This window comes from Staurois parvus, unplaced genomic scaffold, assembly GCF_062004578.1.
Source record: "Staurois parvus isolate SC_StPar_1 unplaced genomic scaffold, SC_StPar_1.0 ptg000019l, whole genome shotgun sequence".
NCBI lineage: Eukaryota > Metazoa > Chordata > Amphibia > Anura > Ranidae > Staurois > Staurois parvus.
Window position 1 is genome coordinate 18,406,636 of NW_028317815.1, and position 24,939 is coordinate 18,431,574.

Genomic DNA, 24,939 nt, shown 5'->3' on the forward strand with positions numbered 1-24,939 from the left:
ATTTACACAGTGCTTTACATATATATTGTACATTCACATCAGTCCCTAACCCTCAAGGGGCGTCCAATCTAAGGTACCTAACTCACATTCATACATACACATACTAGGGCCAATTCAGATAGGATCCAATGAATCTACCATAATGTCTTTGGAGTGCAGGAGGAAATTGGAGTACTCGCACAGACACAGGGAGCACATACAAACTCCAGGCAGGTTGTGTCGTTGTTGGGGTTCAAACCAACGACCCTACTACTGTAATATACATTCTGAGACACCCTGAGTCAAACTATTAGAACAGAGCAATCTACATCTGGAAAAAAAAAACTTTCTTTGCTCCGACCAGATTGAACTTCTCAGACCAGAAGAAACATGCCTCTAATTAGAATTCCTAACGCTAGCCCGGCTTCTCGGGCGTTAATATAAGTGGCAGCATTTCCCAGTAATAACAAGCCGGGTTCAGTATCAGGTACAAATGGGGGTTTGGTCTCCAGGAAAATGGCGCCTATAGCCAATGGTACCAAAACAAACCGGTGACAGTTTGGCACAGGAGTTAGAGACGAATTCCACTTCCGGCGCGCCGTGGTGACGTAACCGTCTCCTAGTAACAACAAACGCTGAGCGGAGCCATGGCTGCTGGGAGGGTGATGGAAGCTGAAGATTATCTCCGAGAACACAAGATCATAGATCTGGTGAATAATCTGACCAGCCTGCTGCTTTATCACCAGCCAGGTAATCAGTGACCTCTCCCAGCCTTCACACTGCGATGTCCGCCGCGATACAGCATACAGTGCCTCCCCACCGCCTGTCAAAGGCTGTTTAGAGACCAAAGTTGTTGGGAACGAGCCCCGAGTTCCCTCAGTAACCATTGTATGAGCTGCATGTATATCCCGTCATGAATTACAGACACTGCTGTTGTTTCTGCAGTCTAACCTCTGGACAGTCACAGGGTGGTCTAAATAGACTTTAACCACTTACCCTCCAGAGGATTTACCCCCCCCCCCCCCCCCAGCGATACAGCGCTGCCTTACTTTAACTGACAATTGTGCGGTCATGCAACGTTGTACATAAATGAAATGTCTTTTTTTTTTCTAAAAATAGAGCTTTATTTTGGTGATTTTTGATCACTTCTGCGTTTTTTATTTTTGCTCTATGAACAAACAAAATACTGACATAAAGAAAAAAAACAATATTTTTGACTTTTTGCTATAAAACATATCCAATAAAAAATGTAAAAAATAAAATGTCTTCATCAATTTAGGCTAAAATGTATTCTGCGACATGTCTTTGCTAAAAACAAAATCCCAATAAGTTGATATTAATTGAATATACACGTGAAGGTTATAGCGTCTAATGGCGGTGTATATAGTGGAATATTTATTTATACTAGTAATGGCGGCGATTAGCGACATAGCAGGACTGCGGCAGGCATTCTGACACTGGGTGAGAACTAACCAACTGCCACTGACATCCCCAGTGACACTAATACAGTGATCAGTGCTAATAGAAAGCACTGACACTATACTAATAATGGCACTGGGCAGGAAGAGGTTAACATCTGTGGTGATCAAAGGGTTACCTGTGTGTTAAGGAGTGTGTACTGTGTTGTGTTTTACTAAGCAGACCTGCTGCTTTCTATGTGCTGTGCAGAGAGATAGTAAGCAGCATGTCCATGTTGACAGGAGAGAAATCTGTGTTGTTTACAATCCGATCTCTCCCCTCTCCGCTTCACCGACGAGTCCCGGTCAGGACCCAGTGAGTGACACTCTCATGAGCCAATAGCAGCGTGGGTAGGGCGGCGTCTACCCACAAATGCAAAATCACGTATATTTACATGATTTTGCACAGCAAAGCTGCCCTGTAGACGTACACCTGCTATCAGGTGGCAGGCAACTGCTTAAAGTGACAGTGTCATTGAAGAAGAAAAAAGATGAAGAGGGTTTTATACCTACCTCTCTCAGATTACCTCTGCTGAAGGGCTCCAGCCTCTGCCTAAATCTGCAGTGTTTCACACTTTTGGGAGCGTGTAGTGCCATTGTGTAGGTTTTATTTATTTTAATCTAACCACCTCCGGACCATCTGCCCACAATGTACTGTGGATGAGCGCCCCATGTAGGCACAAGGATGCAGAGATGCACATTTTATATTCGGTAAAAAAAAGTTGTCAATTATGAAAAATTTAAGTTACACCCAAGCAAGCACATAAGACCCCCCCCCCCCCAAGTTTTTTTGAGGGCCTGCCCCTACATATACGCACGTACAAACGTAAATGCACACTTCATGACGCCTGTACATGAAAACATTGATTACGATACACATTACATATCGCTGCACATGCCGGAATGAGAGCAATGATTCTAGTACCAGACCTCCATCGTAACACTAAACCGGTGACCTATAAGGGGCTCTTAAAGTGCTGCCTATAGAAAATATTGGGTACTGAAGCTTGTCGCCATTTCACAGGTGCACGCACATTTAAGGTTTAACATGCTGGGTATCTTATTTACTTGATGCAACCTCATCTTTTATATTTTACCAAAGAAATTGGTAATTTATTGGGTTTTTGTGCTTCCTAAAATTATGTTTAGTGTGTTTTTTACTGACTTTTGCATTTCCTAGTCCTTTGCGGTAATATTTTTTTACATAACTTGGAACTACCTTTTATTTGATTCTCTAAGGTGTCTGCTTTCAGAAAATATATAATGTTTTGGGGAGTTTATTTAATCTTCAGGCCTAAAATGTTTTTTTATTCGTGTGCACAGAACTGCTCTGGTAGGGAATGGATTAAAGAAGGGGTGGGCAACTGTGTCCCTCCAGCTGTTGGTGAACTACAAGTCCCATCATGCCTCTGCCTTTGGGAGTCCTCTTGTACCTGTCAGTTTTGCAATGCCTCATGGGACTTGTAGTTCTACAACAGCTGGAGCGCCACAGTTGCCCACCCCTGGATTAAAGGATAAGTTCACCTTCAGGAACATGTTCCACCCATTTTTAGGGTGGAACATGTAATGTTCCTGCTTCTGCAATGGCTCAGCGATCCAAGCCCTCTGCGTGACAGCAGTACTGGGAGAAGTTCTCTAGCTGTACTAGCTGTCACTTTTTGAAAAGAGTGCCGCCTTGCGGGGCTCTGCCTTGCGTGGCTCTGCCTACCCGGCCACGTCATTCATTCACAGAGTTCTGTGAATGAATCATCTACACGTACCGACATTCATTGCGGATGTCGGCTTGTAGTTCTCAATGAACTACCACAGCGCTGATGAGTGCTCTGGTAGTTCATTGATCCTTCCTGTTAGTGTGAAACTGCCTGTCTGATCTGCTAATCACTGGTGTAATGCTTTCCAGACTCCTAAAAAAAAAAAAGAATAGTAAATGCATATTTACCAGCAAAAAACGCGTTCATTATTATTATTTATTTTATTTTTTCATAAGGTAAACTCTGGAGCAGACACAAGAGTTTAATTTGGCAGCTCAGCATGCACTTGTACTTAGCACCCATGTGCTTCCGTGTGTGAGGGTAACCTGAACAAATTATTTTTTTTTCTCACTGGGGTCAGCGCCTAATTTACTCGCTCAGCAGATGCGCTTCTGCTGAGTGTTAAGAAAGTCCAATACTCCCTTTTCCTGAAAAGCACCCAATTGGTGCTCATCACACTGCAAGGTCTCTCCCATCCCTGCTAGTTCCTGGGGGCGGTGCTGGAGACAGGCAGGGAGGGGAAGGAGGAGATAAACCGCGCAATGTTAAAAACATTAAACGTTTAAGTCGCCATAAAGCCTCTTTTGTTTTTAAAAGCCCCAGACATTCCTAAAAGCACCTCTGATTTAAATACGGTTTGGGTTAAAAATTATTATTTTTTTTATCAGGACAAGTAGATTGTCATGAGGGACATGTAGATTGGGACCCCGATTTAGTCCCTTGGACAAGTAGTTATTTAAAACATTTCCACACCCCTGGTCTGATGTGCCTGTACATCACGGCCATCTTCCGAGGTTGCGTGTGCATGCACATGCCCTCCCCCCTTTCCTTGACCCCTACTGTAATTTGCTGGAGGACCAGTTTGTCAGCGGGTCCCGGCCAATAATTTTGCCCAGGACCCTACTGATCGGCTGCAGCAAATGAGAAAGAAGTTCTGTGACTGTTTTCGTAAACAGGCACTGGTTCTAGCTGGTTCTTCTCTTCCTGAATCCTTTTCAGTCCAGGAAGAGAAGAGAGAGGATCACAATGAGTAAAATCAGCACACTTTGCACACACACGTTAGTTGGGCACAATTAACCCATTGATCGCCCTTATTAACCATTTGATCACCCCTGTCACCAAGTCAGTGCCATTAGTATAGTTTTGGTGTACAGTTTTTGTCGCTGATCACTGTATTATTGTCACTAGCGACATCAGATAGCGTCAGGGTCAATTAGAGTTAGATTGCCTGCACACTATCACTCACACTATAGGTTGCTGATCACCACCATTATTAGTAAACTGTACTAGTATCCCCCTTAGTATAGTGTCCCAAAAAATGCAGCATTAGCAGGATCACCCCAGATACCTGCCAGCACTTGTGTTTAGCTCCCCCCCCCCCCCAATAAGTGCAGTGTCAGTAGATCACTGACACGTCTGATATATTGTGCACAAAACCACAGTGTTAGAAAGATCAGGCATGATCTTTGCTAGCACTAGCAGGTACATTTTATATATAGCAGTTAAAGCAATCCCTTACAGCCAGGAGCTCTTTTTTCCATGAGTCGCACTAGGAACCTGTGAATTTAGTGCCCAAAATGTCCCAAAAAGGTACACTAATGAAGAGGCCTACAGGATTCTGAGTAAGACAGATGAGAGTGAAGGGAAAGCCTCAGCGCCAGAATCAGGCTCAGAATACAAACCTGCAGAAAGCAGCAACACCCTGACTTGAGCTCGGACGAGGGAGAAGAGGTCTCTGTTAAGATCGGGTGTTCCTGACCCCAAGTAGCTGAAGTGCTAGGAATACATGACTTTTCTCATATGCAGCATTGTACTAGTGCTTTTTGGTGGACTGGCAAGCACTAGTGGCCTAGTACATTCTGGCATTTTACATACCAGAACTGCAGTATCTCATGGGGACGTGGTGAGTCCCAGAAGTGCAGTACACACTGGTGAGGTGACTAGCACTAATTGCGTCCCCCAGCCACCAAGATTTCGAGCACAGGCCCATAAAGCCCATAGTGTACTTCCAGAGGTGCTTGCAAATCCCGATAGGCAATCCCCAGATTCAGCAGCACCTGTTATCCTCCATTCACAGCCCAACCCGGAGTTCAGGTGGAAACAGCAAATTTAATAACTCCCCTTGATTTTTTTTTTTAGCTGGTTTTCACTAAAGATCTGTATCAATTGCTTGTGGCCGCACAACAATACAATGCCACCAACCCAAATTCAACTTGTATCCCACCATTCCCGTGGTTTCCAAATTTAAAACTTTCTTGGACCTAACCCTAAACATGGGCATTACAAAAAATAATGAATTGCAGCCATATTGGCCCACAGACCCGATTTATTAAATGCCCATGTTTTCTGCTGCAATGGCCAGCAAATGATATGAGACAATAATGCATCTCATGCATTATAGATGACTCTGTCGTCCTGAGGGTGACCCTGGATATGATTGTCTCCTCAAAATTTGGCCCCTCATATGTATATGCCTCAACAAAACATCTGCGTAGACGAGTCTCTCACACATTTCACTGGCCGCCTTGCAATAAAGTAGTATTTCCCCTGCAAGCATGCCAGATCTGGGGATAAAATGTATAGACTCTGTGAGAGGGCAACAGGCTATACATACAGTGAAGGAAATAAGTATTTGATCCCCTGCTGATTTTGACCGTTTGCCCACTCACAAAGAAATGATCAGTCTAAAAATTCAGTGGTAGGTGTATTGTAACACTGAGAGACAGAATAGCAACAAAAAAAAAAATCAAAAGAAATGCATGTCTAACAAATTATGCACTGATTTGCATGTTCATGAGGGAAATAAGTATTTGATCCCCTATCATTCAGCAGGATTTCTAGCTACCAGGTGTCTTTCATACAGGTAACAAGCTGAGATTAGAAGCAGTCTCTTAAAGGGAGTGCTGCTAATCTCATTTTGTTACCTGTATAAAAAACACCTGTCCACAGGAGCAATCAAACAATCCGATTCCAAACTTTCCACCATAGCAAAGACCAAAGAGCTGTCCAAGGATGTCAGGGACAAGATTGTAGACCTACACAAGGCTGGACTGGGCTACAAAACTATTGCCAAGTAGCTTGGTGAGAAGGTGATGACAGTTGGTGCAATCATTCGCAAATGGAAGAAACACAAAACAATTGTCAGTCTCCCTAGGTCTGGTGCACCATGCAAGATCTCACCTCGTGGAGTGTCAATGATCATGAAAACAGTGAGGAATCATCCCATAACTACATGTAAGGATCTTGTCAATGATCTCCAGGCAGCTGGGACCACAGTCATCAAGAAAACAATTGGTAACACACTATGCCGGCAAAGATTGAAATCCTGCAGTTCCCGTAATGTCCCTCTGCTCATGAAAGCACATGTCCAGGCCCCTCTGAAGTATGCCACTGAACATCTGAATGATGTAGAGGAGGACTGGTTGAAAGTATTGTGGTCAGATGAGACCAAAATCAAGCTCTTTGGCATCAACTCAACTCGCCGTGTTTGGAGGAGGAATGCTGCCTATGACCCCAAGAGCACCATCCCAACTGTCAAACATGGTGGTGGAAACATTCTGCTTTGGGGGTGTTTTTCTGCTAAGAGGACAGGGCAACTGCACTGCATCAAAGGGACGATGGACGGGGCAATGTACTGTCAAATCTTGGGTGAGAACCTTCTTCCCTCAGCCAGGGCATTGAAAATGGGTTGTGGATGGGTGTCCCAGCATGACAATGACCCAAAACACATGGCCAAGGCAACAAAGGAGTGGCTCAAGAAGAAGCACATTAAGGTCCTGGAAGAAGTGGATCCTTCCTAAAATTTCAGGAAGTGATAATCATGACCCTTTTGTATCCAGAAGGTGCGGTGGCCTAAACCCCAAATTCAGATGCAGTGAGCCGGTTGCATGAGAGGCATTTTCCTGATTTACTCTCTGGTACTCCAGCGCAAAGGTCACCCCAGAGAAGGTGTTGTTTCTGTAGCAGACACAGAATAAGGCAAGACACCCATTTTTTTCTGCTCCTCCTGGCCTCTGCCTAAAAGACTACTTCCAGTTCTACCACGCACTAGTGGAGTATTAGTCTAGGGTACAGCACGGCACAGTCTAGGACACATAATTCACACACTAGGGTCTGTCGCATTTTGAGACCCTGAAATCAAAGGCTGCAAAGTTTATGGTTCTGATAAGTTATAAAAAAAAGTAAATAAAAATTTAAAAAGTAAAGCAAAAAAATTGTTGTTTTTACTAAATTAATGTTATTTTGTTACTGTGTGGTATTATTAACCATTGTTGTTTGCTTTGCAGGAATGCCAATCAGCTACAGCACTGATCTGTTTATTCTGACAGCAGCAGGGTGTTGCTCTCAGAATACATATGCCAGTCCCTGCAGCACTGCAGGAGGAAATTTCTCATTCACAGTTAAAAAAAAAAAAAAGAATGTATATGCCCACGTATGAGGTGCCTGGGGAGGTCAGTGGTTGGATCGCTCCAATGGTTCAGCACATTTTTTTTTCACTCTTTTTTTGTCACAGATTTCAGTTTAAAAATAAAGTTGTTTTATTGAGTTATTGTTATATCATTACTATGTGTTATTGTTAACTGTTGTTGTTTGCTTTGCAAGAACACCAATCAGCTGCAACACTGATCTGTTTATCTTGACAGCAGCAGGGTGTTGCTCACAGAATATATATGTCAGTGCCTGCAGCGCTGCAAGAAGAGATTTCTCATCCGCAATATGCCTAAGAATGAGGGGCTTGGGGTGGTTAGTGGGCAGATTGATTTTATGCTTCGACTTATATTTTTTCCACTTTTTTCTGGTAGAGATTCCTTCTTCCACATCGATTGATGTGAATGGTGGAATCTGGTAGGTCCTTTTTTTCATATGCCCAAACATTAGGAGCAAAACTTGTGGCAAACAAAAAAATCTTCCATGGGCTCAACATGCCTCTCATCAAATAGCTTGGGGTGTCTACTTTCTGATAAGTGGTCATTTGGAGAGGGGGTTTTGTGTTACCCTGGCATTTTAGGGCCTATGAAACTGTGATAGGTAGTCAGGAAGTGAAATGAGGAAATTACACCCTTTGAAAGCCTGAAGGTGGTCATTGGTTTTCAGGGCCCATATGCAGCTAGGCTTCCAAAAAGTCTCACACATGTGGTATCCCCCATACTCAGGAGAAGTAGAAGAATGGGCTTGTATGAGAAATATCTAATTAAAGTGACCAAAAAGGAAAACTTTTTTTTGTAATTTTTTAAAAACTTGTGACAAAAAATAAAATCATCCATGAGCTCAACACGCTTCTCAGCAAATTCCTTTAGGTGTCTACTTTCCAAAAAGGGGTCATTTTTGTTTTTATGTACTGCCCTGGCATTTTAGAACCTCAAGAAATGTGAGAGGTAGCCAGAAATTAAAAGCTGTGTAAATTCCAGTATATATACCATACTTTTTATATGCTATAGCTTTTACACAAACCAATTAACATACACTTATTGGGATTTTTTTTACCAAAGACACATAGCAGAATACATTTTGACCTAAATTTATGACGAAACTTGAGTTTATTGGACATTTTTTACAACAGAAAGTATAAAATGTGTTTTTTTTTTTTTCCAAAAAAAATTCCCTTTTTTTAGCATTTATATAATAATAATAAAAAACAGAGGTGATTAAAATACCACTAAAAGATAGCTCTATTTGTGCGAAAAAAGACAAATTTCATTTAGGTACAGCGTTGTATGACCGAGCAGTTACCAGTTAAAGCAGTGCAGTGCCAAATAGCAAAAAATACTCTGGTCATGAAGGAGGTAAAACCTTCCAGAGCTCAAGTGGTTAAACACTCCCTCCTCAGGCCAGACTTGTGAATTGGTAGTGATTGGCTCTTCCTCCTGGACTGAGCATCCCTCACATACTGACATGTGAGCCCTAGCTGTGTGATGACATGGCTTCAGGGGGTGTTCATGACAGCCAGGGCCACAGGAAGTGGATTAGATGACGCAGGCCATCATTGAGCTCAGAAGCCAAGTTGTTCTGGACCTTGAAGCAGTAATCTGTTAGGGACTTCACCGAGAATAAGGTACAGTGGATATAAAAAGTCTACACACCCCTGTTAAAATGTCAGGTTTCTGTGATATAAAAAAAAGAGACAAAAATAAATCATTCCAGAACTTTTTACACCTTTAATGTGACCTATAAACTGTACAACTCAGTTGAACAACAAACTGAAATCTTTTAGGTGGAGGGAAGTAAGAATAAAAAATGAAAATAATATGGTTGCATAAGTGTGCACACCCTTAAACTAATACTTTGTTGAAGCACCTTTTGATTTTATTCCAGCAATCTGTCTTTTTGGGTATGAGTCTATCAGCATGGCACATCTTGACTTGGCAATATTTGCCCACTCCTCCTTGCAAAAACACTCCAATCTGTCAGGTTGCGAGGGCATCTCCTGTGCACAGTCCTCTTCAGATCACCCCACAGATTTTTGATCGGATTCAGGTCTGGGCTCTGGCTGGGCTATTCCAAAACTTTAATCTTCTTCTGGTGAAGCCATTCCTTTGTTGATTTGGATGTATGCTTTGGGTCGTTGTCATGCTGAACGATGAAGTCCCTCTTCATGTTCAGCTTTCTACTAGAAGCCTGAAGGTTTTGTGCCAATATTGACTGGTATTTGGAACGGTTCATAATTCCCTCTACCTTGACTAAGGCCCCAGTTCCAGCTGAAGAAAAACAGCCCCAAAGCATGATACTGCCACCACCATGCTTCACTGTGGGTATGGTGTTCTATTGGTTATGTGCAGTGTATTTTCATCCTTGGTTTCATCAGACCACAACACATTTTCCCACATGCTTTTGGGAGACTTCAGATGTGTTTTTGCAAAATTTAGCCAGGCTTGGATGTTTTTTCTTTGTAAGAAAAGGCTTTCGTCTTGCCACTCTACCTCATAGCCCAGACATATGAAGAATACGAGAGATTGTTGTCACATGTATCACACAGCCAGTACTTTCCAGATATTCCTGCAGCTCATTTAATGTTGCTGTAGGCCTCTTGGCAGCCTCTCACACCAGTTTTCTTCTTGTCTTTTCAGCAATTTTGTAGGAACGTCCAGTTCTTGGTTATGTCACTGCTGCACCATATTTGATGATGACTGTCTTCACTGTGTTCCATAGTATATCTAATGCCTTGATAATTCTTTTGCTCCCTTCTCCTGACTGACACCTTTTAACAATGAGATCCCTCTGATTCTTTGGAAGCTGTCTGTGGGCCATGGCTTTTGCTGTAGGATGTGACTAAGAAAATGTCAGGAAAGACCTACTAGAACAGCTGAACTTTATTTGGGGTTAATCAGAGACACTTTAAATGATGGCAGGTGTGTATTGACTCCTATTTAACATAATTTTGAATGTGATTGCTTCATTCTGAACACAGCTACATCCCCAGTTATAAGAGGGTGTGCACACTTCTGCAACCACATTTTTTTTAGTTTTTTATGTTTACTCCCCCCCCCCCCCTAAAAGATTTCTGTTTGTTTTTCAATTGAGCTGTACAGTTTATAGGTCACATTAAAGGTGGAAAAAGATCTGAAATGATTTATTTTTGTCTCATTTTTTTTACATCACAGAAACCTGACATTTTAACAGGGGTGTGTAGACTTTTAATATCCATTGTAAGTATTACAGCAAGAACTGTTTTTTGTTTTTTTTCTCTCGTAAATTAAGGGTTCATTGACACTCATGCAGGGGCTCGTATAACATGAAGAGCTTGTTTATGTGTCCAGAGCGTCTTGTAGGCAGCCTGTGTTAGTCAATGAAGGTGGAAAGACAGTATATTCTCACTCGCACATCCTGGTTTGGCAGGCAGGAAGGGAAGGTTGCATGGCCCCAGATGCACACTGTTTGCATTCAGGGCCATGCTCCCATCCTTGCCAAACTGGGATGTGTGGGTGAGTCCAGAGAGAGACTGTGTCTCTATTTACTAACACAGGCCGCCTGTACACCGCTCTGCACATCCCATGTTGGAGGGATCAAACCTTTCACTCTCTATAGATGAAGTAAATAACGATTTGTAATGTCCACTCAGTTATGTTGAAGGAAATGAGTTATTAAGGTTTCCATTCTTGGGTGCAGAGCCTGCGTAATTACTTTCCCAGGACCCACAGTCGCCCAATGAGATGTGTAAAGTGCCTGTGTGCATATGGACATATGCTCTGAATGCACACTCTGTGTTTGGAGCAAATGCCTCTGCATTTGTGGGTGCAGGTCCAGGAAGAGTAATTATGCAGGCTCTGTGCTCTGTCCGGCTATGTGCTTGGAACCTAAAAGTAACATCTAGCAACATAAAACAGAATGACCTTGAGAAAAGGGCAACTCACACGGTTAAATGAATGTTGAAAAATGTAAGGCTGTGTTCCCATGCCAGGGGGAATAACATTGCTCCCTATATATTACAAGTAATATGGAAGAGGAAATCAGATGGAAGAAGAATGACAATGCTGTATGTCAGTGTACAGAGGGGGGAAATATGTATAGATTTATTGTTCCTGACTTTTGAATTTTGTTTGTAGAAAGGCCCCAAGAGTTTCTCATCTCTCAACTGGAAAAGCTCAAGCTTGCTAGGCTTGCAAACCTGGAATATCCCTGTCTATTTGATGAATCTAATGTGGAAGCAGTTTTTGGAATCCTGGACCCTGCTGGACAAGGTTACATAACAAGGACACAGTACACTGAAGGTAAGAAACAATTATTCTGTTTATGCCTAAACTCCACTTCTTTTATATAGTACTGTTTTATTATTTGGCTTTATTGTTTTACTGCCAGCAATCTCCTCTGTGCGCTAACCTGTTAATGATGGTGTTACATGTCCATGCAGGATGCGCACCTGTGTTTGTGGTGGGAGGACCGGCTGCTTATCACATGATCACTGGGATTAGCTAACACAATGATCACTAGCTGTAAACAAGGTTATAGCCTGTGTCATAAACTCCTCCAATGGCTGCTCTAAAGACACACTTGTGATTGCATTATACCTGACCCTGCTCACTTAAAGGCTAAGTTCATCTTTTACAAAAAATAATAAATCCCCTTTTTTTCGCAGGGTAAAAAATGTGCTTAAATTTTTTTTTTTTAAACGGGAGCCTGCAAAATATTGCACCTGTAAGTAGCAGATCATGGGTACAGTTTCAGGCTCATGCACACTCTTTCTCCAGCTCTCAGCCCATACCTCTATACAAGCTGTCAGCTTGCAAGCTGGAGGGAGTGTAAATGGACTACGAGTGTGCTGATCAGCACACTTGCGACCCATTCAAATTACAAATCCGTCTGTCGCGGTGGCAGACAGGACATGTAGTTTACTCATTCACAGATTCCTGAAATGAATGACGTGCCTGTGTGAGCAGAGCCCCACACAGCTGCGCCATTTTCAAAATATAACCGCTGGTAAAGACAGAGGATTCCTTGCCCACTGTCACAGGAAAAGAGGGGATCAATAGATGCAGGGGGAGGTTGCTGAACATGTTACACCCTAGGTGCACACTGCTGCAGTACGATTTTGATCCAACTTTCAGTGCAATTATGTAGTGCTACTTGGGTGCAACTTTGATAAGGTTTGTATATTCTATGGGGCCAAAATCACACTGCAATTGCACCAAACTAGTACAGGAGCCTTTTCCAAAATCGTTCTGTGCTTAGTCGCACTGATGTGAACAAATACCACTGAAAACAGTGTGATTTCCCTTGTCATGCGATTTTGTGCAACTCAAATTGCATCTTAAATCGCACTAGTGTGAACTAGGTTTTAAAGTGATTGTAAACCCTCACCTTGTAAAACAACACATTCAGTTTAAAATAGAAATGAAAGGCAAAACATTTGTGTATAGATATAAAATTATTATATACACCTTTTTTCCCTTTATTTTTGTATAAGTGGTTATATACCCTCTGTTCTCAGCTGCATACCAGCAGGGGAGGAGGAACAGCAGCACACTGATATTCCCAGTGAAAGGCTGTGCAAGGGGGAGGCATGTCAGGAGAAGTCTGATCATTAGAGGAGAGCACTCTGAGTTCCCAGTACAGCTAAAGAACAGACCACAATGTCCTCTCATGCCTAGTGTGGTCGGTTTCTAATAGGAAAGCAGAGGGACTGGCAAGGAACACCAGGGATTTCACAGGAAATCAATACAAAAGAAGGAAGCAATACAAAGAGAAAAGGATACTTTTTCATAAGTACATGGTATAGCAGGCACTTATCAGGAATATCGAGTGTTAGATTCTTTAATACAGGATTAACGTGTTCAGAAAGGTCAATGTATCCTTTAATTATGTGTCTTTTTTGAAAGAACATTTTTAGTAATCTGTTTTTGAACCTTGTAAACTGTCACACTTGGCTGCCCAGGAATACAGACACACAGACCTGTAAATCTTTCAGAGACCTTGCAGAAGTAAATACAGCCAGATTTGCAACGTTGCTAATTTGCTTTATAAATGATCCTCATCTTTGCTAGAGGAGAAACATGTAAAAAAATAAAAAAGACTGTATAAAAATAAAGATAAAATAGCTAGATCAGGTTTAGAGGAGAGCACACGGAGTGAAAACCGGAGCGTGCAAAATATGGTGCAGCTCTGCATAGAAACCAGTCAGCTTCCAGGATTTTTTCGTTTTTTTGTCAAAGTTTAATTGAACTAGCTAAAGTTAAAGCTAATTGGCTGCCATGCACAAGCTGCACCAGATTCTGAGTGCTCCAGTTTCAGTAAATCTCCCCAAGGGTATCATATATATTGCTATATTCTGGTTTATAAGAATACATAGGACTATAATTCTGTATTCCTTATTTCTTTGTATTTGACATCTTAAATAATTCACACAAAATTAGTTTTATTAGGTGATAAGTAGGAGGTGGAGTGAGGCTTACCTAACATTAAAGCGGAAGCATAGGTGTAACTTTTATTGCATAGTTATAGTTGGTCCAGCCTGGACCAAAGTAAGTTATGCATATCACATACATTAGAGATTGTGGGGGAAGCTTCAATCACTGTAGTAGCCGCTACTACTACAGTGACAGCATCTTCCAGGTCCTGAGCAGTTGCCTTTATGCATAGTAACCACAAGGAATAACTTGCTAGATCCCGCTGCCATTCACAGAACACCTTGTTTTTTTTACTGAATACAAGGTACTTTCTGATTATTGGATGAGGTAGAGATTGTGACATTGCCTCTCCACCTCTCCAATCAGATAACGCCTTGTATTCATTAAAAAAGTACAAGTCCCTCTGTGAATTGCAGCAGGTGCCGAATGAGCAACCCCTGTAGTTACTATGCAGAAGGGAAGGTGTTTGGTGCAGGGCCTGGAAAATTGCTATTACTTCAGTAATGGTGACTACTATAGTGCTTTTCAGCATCCCCAATGATCTCCTGTGTATGAGATATCAAAAATTCTTCCTGCGCCTAGTAAAACACTCTAATACAGGTTCTATCCTGCTGCTGTGCACTGTGATCAACACAAACAATGAAAAAAAGGAAAAAACAGCGCAAACATAGACCTTTACATGAAATCAATATTACAAAGTGCAAACATAAGTGAAAAATTGATCAGTGGTAAAGTCCATCAAAATAAACCAAAGTTCAAAAAATATTAGTGCAAAAAAGAAAAAGAAAAAAGAAAAAAAGAAAAAAAATATTTTCAAATTCTTCTTCTAATATAGAGGAACTTCCACCTTCCACCCGTGAAAACCAATATCAAATGCACTCACCAGATAAAGGTGAAAAAAAACGCCTCTTAGGAATTTTATGGGATCCTAAACCCTCTTTCGTATCCACTCTATAGGAATCCTCCTCTCCACCATAGGCTCCACCATCCGACCAGGGAGAAAAAAATCTCAGATAGTGTAATATTGTAAGACACCATTCATAAGTGAAATCAAGGATTAAGGTCACTCACATTCAATTCAATTTAAAAAGGCATATTTATTAGGATCAGTTTCTTCCAGATAAACAGTAGATGCAAGGCAACCTCCCACGGAATCTCACATCACAGCTCCAGGTTTCAGCAGAAGCTCTACAGAGACACCGCATATACAGATCCCAAAAGATGGCCGCTGGAACGCACCGCTCAGCGTGCGCTCCACTCACCGGAAGTGACGTCAGACGTACGGAGTACAAACCGGAAATGCGTCAACGCGTTTCGCCCCTCCCATCGGGCGTTCTCAAGACGTTCATTTCCTGTCTGAAGCTCCCTTATATACCCAGCAGAGACCCACCCCTCCGTTCCAATTGGTCAAAACTCTTCCCCGGGATGATCAAACAAACCACTCCTCCTGTAACGTGACGTGAGAGTCCCTTACAGATGAGGTAAATGCCTATACAATTAGAAATCTTTTTACATGTTATTCCTGACACTATTAAATTATCTCCCAGAAGCGACATGTATATTACCACATGTCCCCAGTGGGAAAAACACGAACAAAGTATTAAACAATGCCTCACTATTAAAAACAACTTTCTTTAATATATGAGCAATGAATACTAAATAGTATAAAATGAAAATAAATATGAATGTAAAGAAAATAAAAAATATAAGATGAAAATAAAAATAAAAATAAAAATAAAAATGAAAAATAAAAATAAATAAAAAATAAATAATAAATAATAAATAATAAAAATAAAATAAAAACAAATATAGATGAAAATAAAAATAAAGAATAAAAATAAAAATAAATATAAAAATAAAAATAAATATAAAAATAAAAATAAAAATAAATAAAAATAAAAAATTAAATTAATTAAAAATAAAAAGAAAAAGAAAATAAAATAAAAATAAAAAATGAATGAAATAAAAATAAAAATAAAACTCAAAATAATATGTGAAATAAAATAAAAAAATATATATAAATAAATATATATAAAAAATAAATAAATAAAAATATAAATAAAATTAAAAATAAAAATAAAAATAAACCAATAACAAAAATAATAAAAAAATTTAAAAAATGCAATAGCATTACAATGTGTAAAAAAAACTATTAATAAGACACCTGAGGAATTTTTAATGGAAATAATCTATGCTCTTACCAATTAGACAAAAAACAATTAATGTCTATGTCCGAATTCAACCCTTTGGGGTACAAAGATCCTAATTGAAAGATCCATTTTGTTTCATTCTGCGAGATACTCTTGACCATATCTCCCCCCCTCCAATGGGAAACGATCCGATCAATCCCGCAGAATTTCAAACACGATGGATCCCTATTATGACACATTCTGAAATGATAGGAAAGACTGTGATGTTTATATCCTTTTTTAATATTTCTAATGTGTTCACCTAATCTCACCGACAATTTCCTAGACGTTCTACCTACGTATTGCAGATGACAAGAGCACTCCAACACATACGTAACAAAGGAACTATCACAAGTTATAAAATTATTTATTTTATAAGAGGAACCCGTAGAACAAGAATGAAACGAATCATATCTCCTCTTAGTATCTCCTCTCATATTTCTACATGCCATACACCTTTTACATTTATAAAACCCCACAGTATCCAAAAAAGTTGCCTTTTTCTTCGGAATATCTGGGATATTTTTTGCTAACTTCATTCTCAATGTGGGTGGTTTTCTGTAAATGAATGAAGGTTTCTCAGGTATTAAATCATGGAGAACATCATCCCTCTTCAGAATCGACCAGTGTTTTCTTATAATATTTTCAATAACCTTATGTTGATTAGAGTAACCCGTGATAAAAGCCAGTTCACCTACTTTCTTCTTGTTCTTTCTATTTATTAATAATTCATCTCTATTAATCCTCCTCACTTGATCCATTGCACCTGTTAGAATATTTTCTTCATAGCCTTTTTCTCTAAACCTTTCCAACAACATATTTGCTTGCTCTTGAAATATCTTATTGTCATCACAGTTCCGCTTAAGTCTAATCAATTGGCTTTTAGGAATGGACCTCAACCAATTTCTATGGTGGCAACTGTGGATTGGGATGTAAACATTCCTATCCACTTGTTTAAAATATGTTTTTGTGTGAAGATAGTCCCCCTGTCTATAGATGACTAAATCAAGAAAGTCTATAGATTCCATACCGATATGGTTAGTGAATGTGATGTTATAAGGATTACACTCCATTCCACGGATGTACTCCTCTAAACCATTCCTGGTTCCCTTCCAAATTATCACGATGTCATCTATAAACCTTCTAAAGAGTAGTAATTTCTCATTCATCTTTCCAAATATAGCTTTATCTTCCCACATACTCATAAAAAGGTTGGCTACTGATGGAGCATATTTAGCTCCCATCGCAACTCCAGTGCACTGCCTATAATAATTGTTGGAATGCCAAAAATAGTTATTTGACATTGCTAGGTCAAGACAATCTAGCAAAAAATCAATTTGATCACCTTTTAAACCCGATTTTTTCTCCAATGCCCATCTCACCGCTGTTAAAGCATCCTCATGTCTAATGTTGGTGTATAGTGCATTCACATCAACACTGGCCAAAACACAGTTCTCTTTAATCCTTATTTTTTTCAAAACTGAGATCAAATCTCCACTATCCTTAAGGTAAGATGGAAAACCTGATACCAGAGGTTGTAGGAATTCATCCACATATTCCCCTAGTCTCGAAAAAAGTGAGTCAATCCCATTGACAATGGGTCTTCCAGGGGGTTTTAATAAACTTTTATGTATCTTGGGTAGTTGGTATATAACAGGTGTAACAGGTGCTTTTGGTACCAAATATCTCGCTTCTTTTTTATTTAAAAAACCTTCTCTTTCACCTCTTTTCACTAGTTTCATTAATTTGTTCTTGTAACTTTTTAGAGGGTTGCCCCTCAATTTCTCATATGTATTTTCGTCACCCACCAATCTATTCAGTTCTTCATAATAATCATTCCTATTCAACACCACCACCCCTCCTCCTTTGTCTGCTGATCTTATTACAATGTTATTATTTTTTTCTAATTGTTGAATTCCTCTAATTAAATCATGCTTCATCCTCTTATTTGGAACCGATAATACCTCCAAATCATATTCCACCATCTTTTTGAATGTATCTATACAACAATTATTTCCTACTTTTGGGTTGAACACAGACTTATTCCTCAAATTGGTGTGCTTATAAACCCCTTCATTCCCATCATTGCTCATTCTCCCACCCTTATGAGGATCAATAGCATTAGATTTGGAGTTTTTACTCCAATATTTTTTTAAATTTAATTTTCTGATAAATCTATGAAGATCTATATAAGTCTCCAATTTATTTAATTTTTTGTCGGGTGCATATTTCAGACCCAATGCTAAGACCCTCAATTCCTCCTCTTTTAAAATGTAATCACTTAAGTTGAAAATTCCTTTATTTACATTGACCTTTTCCTTTTTCCTTTTACCTCCTCTACATCCCCTGTATTTCTTCCTTCCCAATAGGGGTCCTGATAGTTTGGGTCCTGATAATTTTGGCAATTCTGATAATTTGGAGGTGGTTTCCATCCACCCCTCCCTCCTCTGTTTGGGTAATACTGACCCCCTCTCCCTCTCGGGTTGTAAACTCCTCTTTGGTTCCCCCCTCTCCATGGCGGTCCCACAAAACCTCCTCTTGGAAAAACCTTTCCCTCATATTGATGATTATATGGGGATCCCATTAGAGGTCCAAATCTATTGTATGTGGGCACCCCATAGTTAGAAGTTGGATTCTCATCCATGTTCTTTCTAGGGGAAGAATTCTTTTGTATATTTTTTGAAAAAGCAACCGTAGCTGCCTTAATCTTCACTCCAGATGATCCCAATTTAGAACCTGGATCTTTGGTATCCCCCTCAACTGAGGAATTCCTAGAATCGTCAGTTCCCTTACTATTATCATCCTGCCATTTATAAACATTTTGGGATTTGTAATCCTGTATATCTCTACCATATTTCTTAATTTTCTTCTTTTTAGTGTCCTCATCTACTTTATTAATATATTCTTGAGTTAGTTTCGCCTTTTCTTTAAAATCCATTGATTCACTGAAAGGGTTAAAGGGCTAAAGTTAAAGCTAATTGGCTGCCATGCACAAGCTGCACCAGATTCTGAGTGCTCCAGTTTCAGTAAATCTCCCCAAGGGTATCATATATATTGCTATATTCTGGTTTATAAGAATACATAGGACTATAATTCTGTATTCCTTATTTCTTTGTATTTGACATCTTAAATAATTCACACAAAATTAGTTTTATTAGGTGATAAGTAGGAGGTGGAGTGAGGCTTACCTAACATTAAAGCGGAAGCATAGGTGTAACTTTTATTGCATAGTTATAGTTGGTCCAGCCTGGACCAAAGTAAGTTATGCATATCACATACATTAGAGATTGTGGGGGAAGCTTCAATCACTGTAGTAGCCGCTACTACTACAGTGACAGCATCTTCCAGGTCCTGAGCAGTTGCCTTTATGCATAGTAACCACAAGGAATAACTTGCTAGATCCCGCTGCCATTCACAGAACACCTTGTTTTTTTTACTGAATACAAGGTACTTTCTGATTATTGGATGAGGTAGAGATTGTGACATTGCCTCTCCACCTCTCCAATCAGATAACGCCTTGTATTCATTAAAAAAGTACAAGTCCCTCTGTGAATTGCAGCAGGTGCCGAATGAGCAACCCCTGTAGTTACTATGCAGAAGGGAAGGTGTTTGGTGCAGGGCCTGGAAAATTGCTATTACTTCAGTAATGGTGACTACTATAGTGCTTTTCAGCATCCCCAATGATCTCCTGTGTATGAGATATGCCTAGTTACATTGGTCCAGCTTGGAACATACATACACTTTTAATATTTTTAGGAGCCTTTTAGACCATTTCGTTGTGGTAACACGTTACGTTTGTTGGTGTAATGTAAGACCATTCATTTTGAATGGCACGCCAGTGCAGTTTGCCAGGGGATGTGCGGTGCAGTGCACCACAAAGTACAGTAAAGCACTAGAGTGCATTGTAATGTACTGCATTACAAAAAGTACTACATGCATTGGTATCAGTAAGTTAGGCTGTATGAATGGGGTGTATTTGTGGGGTTTTTTTTTAACCGTGATTCCAGTACTGCTGATTGCTTATAGAGCATTTGTATTGTGTAGAACAATCTGTTTAGCTTAGGATAGCGAATTGATCAGAGGTATATTGGGCATCTATGCTGGAATAGTCACTACAGTGTTGTGATATATATGGCATACAGTCGGTATGTTGTAGTGTTTATGGCCCAATGCACTGTGCAATGTAAATATATCATTTAATGGGGATAGAAAAAAATTCACAGATCATATTGCTCATGTACTACCAATATTAGCAGTGATGTATGTGCAATTATGTCCTCATGCACAGTGAGATACCTCTGAAAGCGAAGGTGATTATTAAAATCATGTCTAATTTAGCCACGTTTTAATCCTCTTGCTGCTGGAACCATTTAATTTATTTATTTTTGCACACGTATTTTGATATTTTAGGCCTGAAAATCACTTAAAACCCCAAAACATTATATATTTTTTGAAAGCAGAGACCTTGCAGAATAAAATGTTGCAATTTTGTATTGTCACATAATATTAGTGCAACTAATTGGCAAACAAAATTTTAGTGCTCACCATGATCACACTATAAGCCCTCATGCACACTGGCCGCTGTTAATGTTAGTGTAAAGTCACGTTAAAAACGTGATTTTTTTTTTTTCCAGCTTTTTTGCACTAGTGTTTAGCTGAATTTTGCCACAATTAGCTGCATTTTTCCGTATTTGCATTTTTTTAGAGTTTTTTTTACCAAAGAAAATGTTTTTTTTTGGTCAAAAAAGTCCAAAAATGCCGGTTTGCGGCATTTTACCACGTTTTGCCATGTTTTTCAGTGTTAGAGCATTTTGCAGCTAAAAATACTCCTCTAGAAACCCACTATTCCTGTTTTTTTTTCCAGCCAAAAAACATTGATTATAGTCTATGTGTGCATGGACACATAGGATAACATGCTGGGGGGTTTACTGGCTGTAGAAAAAAACATCAAAAGCCAAAAACAGTAGCTGTAAAAATGTCAAGTGTGCATGACGGCTAATACTGAATGTTTTGTAAAATAAAAAAGATTAAATTGTGCTGAGTAAATAGATACCAAACATGCCCAGCCTTAAAATTGTGCATGCCTGTAAGCTGGCAGAAAACTACAATATACAAAATTGTCCATCAGCAACGCTTTAAAAGCTTTTACAGTTCAGCAGTTTAGTTTTCGTGAAAGTGTATCTAAAAACAAAAATGTAATACAATTTCTTACCCTTTATAATAAAATAATAGCAATTCCATTTTTTTATGTCACATAATAAATGTGTTTACCAAATCCATATTTTCAATATGAAATAAAAATACATTTTTATTTCACACAAACACAATATAATACCCATTCTTTGGTAAATTATAAAAGATAAGGTTGTATCAAGTAAATAGATACCAAACTATGGTACCCAAAACTGTCCATAAGCGATTCTTTAAAAGCCTTTTACAGGTTATCTGTTTAGAGCAGTGGTCTCCAAACTGTGCCCCGAGGGCCAGATGCAGCTTTTTGCTATCCTGTATCTGGCCCTTGGGGTATTGTTCCTTCCACTGACCCCAACGGTGAGGCACTATTCCTCCCGCTGATACCAATGATGGGGTGTTGTTCCTCCAAGTAATACCAATGATGGGTCACTATTCTTCCTCCTACCTACCACAGACTATGTGATTGACTACCAGGGCAATGTGTATTGTCACTGATGCTAGGCCCAGGACATTTTCTGGCCCCCCTAAAGTCTGAAGGACAGTAAACTGAGCCTTTGTTTGAAAAGTTTGGAGACCGCTGGTTTAGAACTAACACGGAATGATGTCCCCAGATTTATTGCTGACACTTCGGCACGCACAGCGATACCTAATATGTGTGGCACAATTTTTATTTTCACATGCAAGTCTGCATTTATGTGTGTATGTAAATGAGGATAGAGGTGTTAAAAATTTTGAGTTCTCGTTTTATTTTAATAAAGTGGTTGTAAGGACATAGGTTTTTCACCATTTTCTGCATTAAGGACAAAAACCTTTCATGATCAGCAACCTCCAGTCCTCCCTTAGAATACTTACCTGACTCCTCTTTCAATCCAGCGCTGTGTCTGAGAGCAGCATACCTTCTCTCTTTCACACCTCAGAGAAACACAGAGGCAGCAGCAGGAGCCATTGGCTTTTGTTGTCGATCAAATCTTGTAGGGAGGTGTGGGGACAAGCCGCGCTGTGCGTATCTATGGGCGGACACAGCCTAACTCAGGAACAAACCTGCACATGCCCCTCCATAGCAATGGATTTGCTATGGTGGTGCACCCAGAACAGGAGGAGCCTAGAGTGCTGGCAAGGGACCCCATAAGAGGAGGTTTGGAGCCAGTCTATGCAATACCATTGCAAAGAGCAGGTAAGTATATTGTATTTATTATTTTTAGAAAAAAAAAATAGGAGCCTATAACAACAGTTGTGACATTGAAGTGAAATAATTAGATTGGAAAAATACTATTGTACATAGAGAGGGCAAAGAGAAAAAAGATTGGAAGTATACTGCTGTACATACAGTAAGGTCCATTCGATCAGAGCTTTATACTTGCTAAACTATGCTTAGAGGTTCATGACGTAAAATGTGATTTGTAAAGTAAAACCAAAAGCTTTCTTCAAATTACAAAATAAAGAATTTTGATGTAGCAGATCTTTTCCTGATTTACACTTGTACTTATTTTGTACCTGCAGCTTTAAAAACCTTGGGCATAGACATTACCAACTTACCTACACCTCCAGAGAAAATCACAATGGAAGTCTTTAAACATGACGTGTAAGTGTTATTATACTCTTTTACTTTGCTTCTAACCCAAAGATGTATACAAAAATAACTGAGGCACTGGCTTAATTTCTAAGATGATGTAACAATATACTGTATGGTCAATTTATACCAATAAATATGTTGCAAAGGACAGTAGATACACACCTTTCGTATGATGTCCTGCTTCCTGTACCAGTTAGTCCCTGTCCTTAATATATTTGTGTTGACAGCTGTAGAAGCTAAAGGTTGTAGAAATGTTGCATGGCAATAGGGAGTAAACTGCACAGGTAAAGGGAAAAAAAAAAAAGATTACGGCACCAGCAAGCGCAGCTGTTTTCATTTTATCCCTCTGGATGAACTTTATCGAACTGATTATAGACCCAAACACCAGAAGGGCTCTTATTAATATATTGCCAGAAGATGTGCTTCTCTGAGTCTGCTAGCTGTACTGTAGATCTTCCTCCAGATGGACATTGTAAGAGCCATGTGGCTGACATGTGCATTTTATTAGGTGAATTGCATTGTAATGAGAGATACAAGGTGTAGCATCTAATATGAACTACTTTTTCCCCCACAGGCGAATTCATCTGAAGAAAATGTGTGCAACATTTAAGGCATAGCTCCATTACAGCTCACCACCTGTTCTGAATACACGTTTCTATTTAATAAAGTCGGAATTTGTAAAATGAATCTCACGTTTATTTGGCTCTGACGGATTAACAAAAAAACAAAACAAAACAGATTTAACATTAAAAAAGGAAATAAAATAGGAAAGTTAGCAGTTTTGTATCGCTCAGTTGAGAATACTTTCATGAAAGAAATGAGTATGTCAATCCATTAGCATGCAGCACCTGAAGAACAGTAAAAAGCACAGTTTGGTAATGTACAAATAGTCAAGCCCAAGGGAAAAAAAAAAAGTTTTTTCTCAGTATGTTCAATCCATTATTTTCTGGAGCAAGGGCTTGATAAACTGTGTGCCTGAAAATTATAGTTTGCAGGAAACTACGATCTGTAAACTGCACATCTATTAGGGGAATAGTACACCTAGCAACTGCAAAGAATAGATGGTCAGGCTGGAAGACTAGAGCTTCAGTTCGCTATAAGGTATAATCATAGTATTTGTTTTTTTATTGTCTGATGCAGATTGCTAACTCCAACCCAAGATGTACTCCACAATCACTGGGGTTGGCTCCTCTAGTGCAGTGGTTCCCAACCACCAGGCCACAGACTTCCTCTGGCTGGGCCCCGATCTCCATTCTCCTCTGAAAACTAAACTTTATCTGTCAAAGTAGATGGAGGCCATGGCTTAGCAATAGTGTCCATAAATCAAATATATAAATGGTGCAAAAAAAATATATGTAAAAATTGTTCAAAAACAAAAAGTCCACACTTTAAAATATGTGACACAAAAAACGTGCACCAAAAAATATAAATAAATGTGACAATACCACCACCAAAAATATGAATAAACTCACCAGAGCGAAAAAAAATTTTTTAAACCATGTATTGCTCTGGGAACAGTAGTATTAATAAATGATAAGTCATTCATAGATGTATCTTCAAGGAATAGTATTCTGCAGAGCCCAGATCCACATAGACCAATTTCTGATGGAGCAAATTGCTTTCAAATCAATTATCATCAAGGAAATCCACTTCTCAAGAAAGCCACCTTTAAACGTATCCAGGGAGGGAAATACCAGACACTCGGAAGAAACAGAAGAACTTCATGGTGCAGTATTATTAAAACAACTTCTTTTATTAAGTACTCATTGCACTTAGCTCAAAGGGTGTCCCAGCCGACACCAGCAATCACAGAAAAACAGACCCAGCTACTCGGCACATGCGCAGTAGCTCATGGGAAACGTAATGACGTCACATCGATCAAGCTCCGCCCTACGCGTTTCGTCATCGACGTCCTTATTGATTTATGGTGATTTTTTGCAGCTGGTATATTATAATAAG

At 39.6% G+C, this 24,939-nt stretch overlaps 1 protein-coding gene across 1 annotated transcript; it reads left to right on the forward strand.

The window, feature by feature from the left end:
* The first annotated feature begins 582 nt into the window (after nt 1-582).
* On the forward strand, nt 583-23,667 carry EFCAB10 (EF-hand calcium binding domain 10). The gene is made up of 4 exons (XM_089685320.1): nt 583-729; nt 11,728-11,892; nt 22,908-22,989; nt 23,555-23,667. The coding sequence occupies exons 1-4, from the start codon at nt 627-629 to the stop codon at nt 23,595-23,597; spliced, it is 393 nt and encodes a 130-aa protein (XP_089541446.1). The 5' UTR covers nt 583-626; the 3' UTR covers nt 23,598-23,667.
* The last annotated feature ends 1,272 nt before the right edge of the window (nt 23,668-24,939 follow it).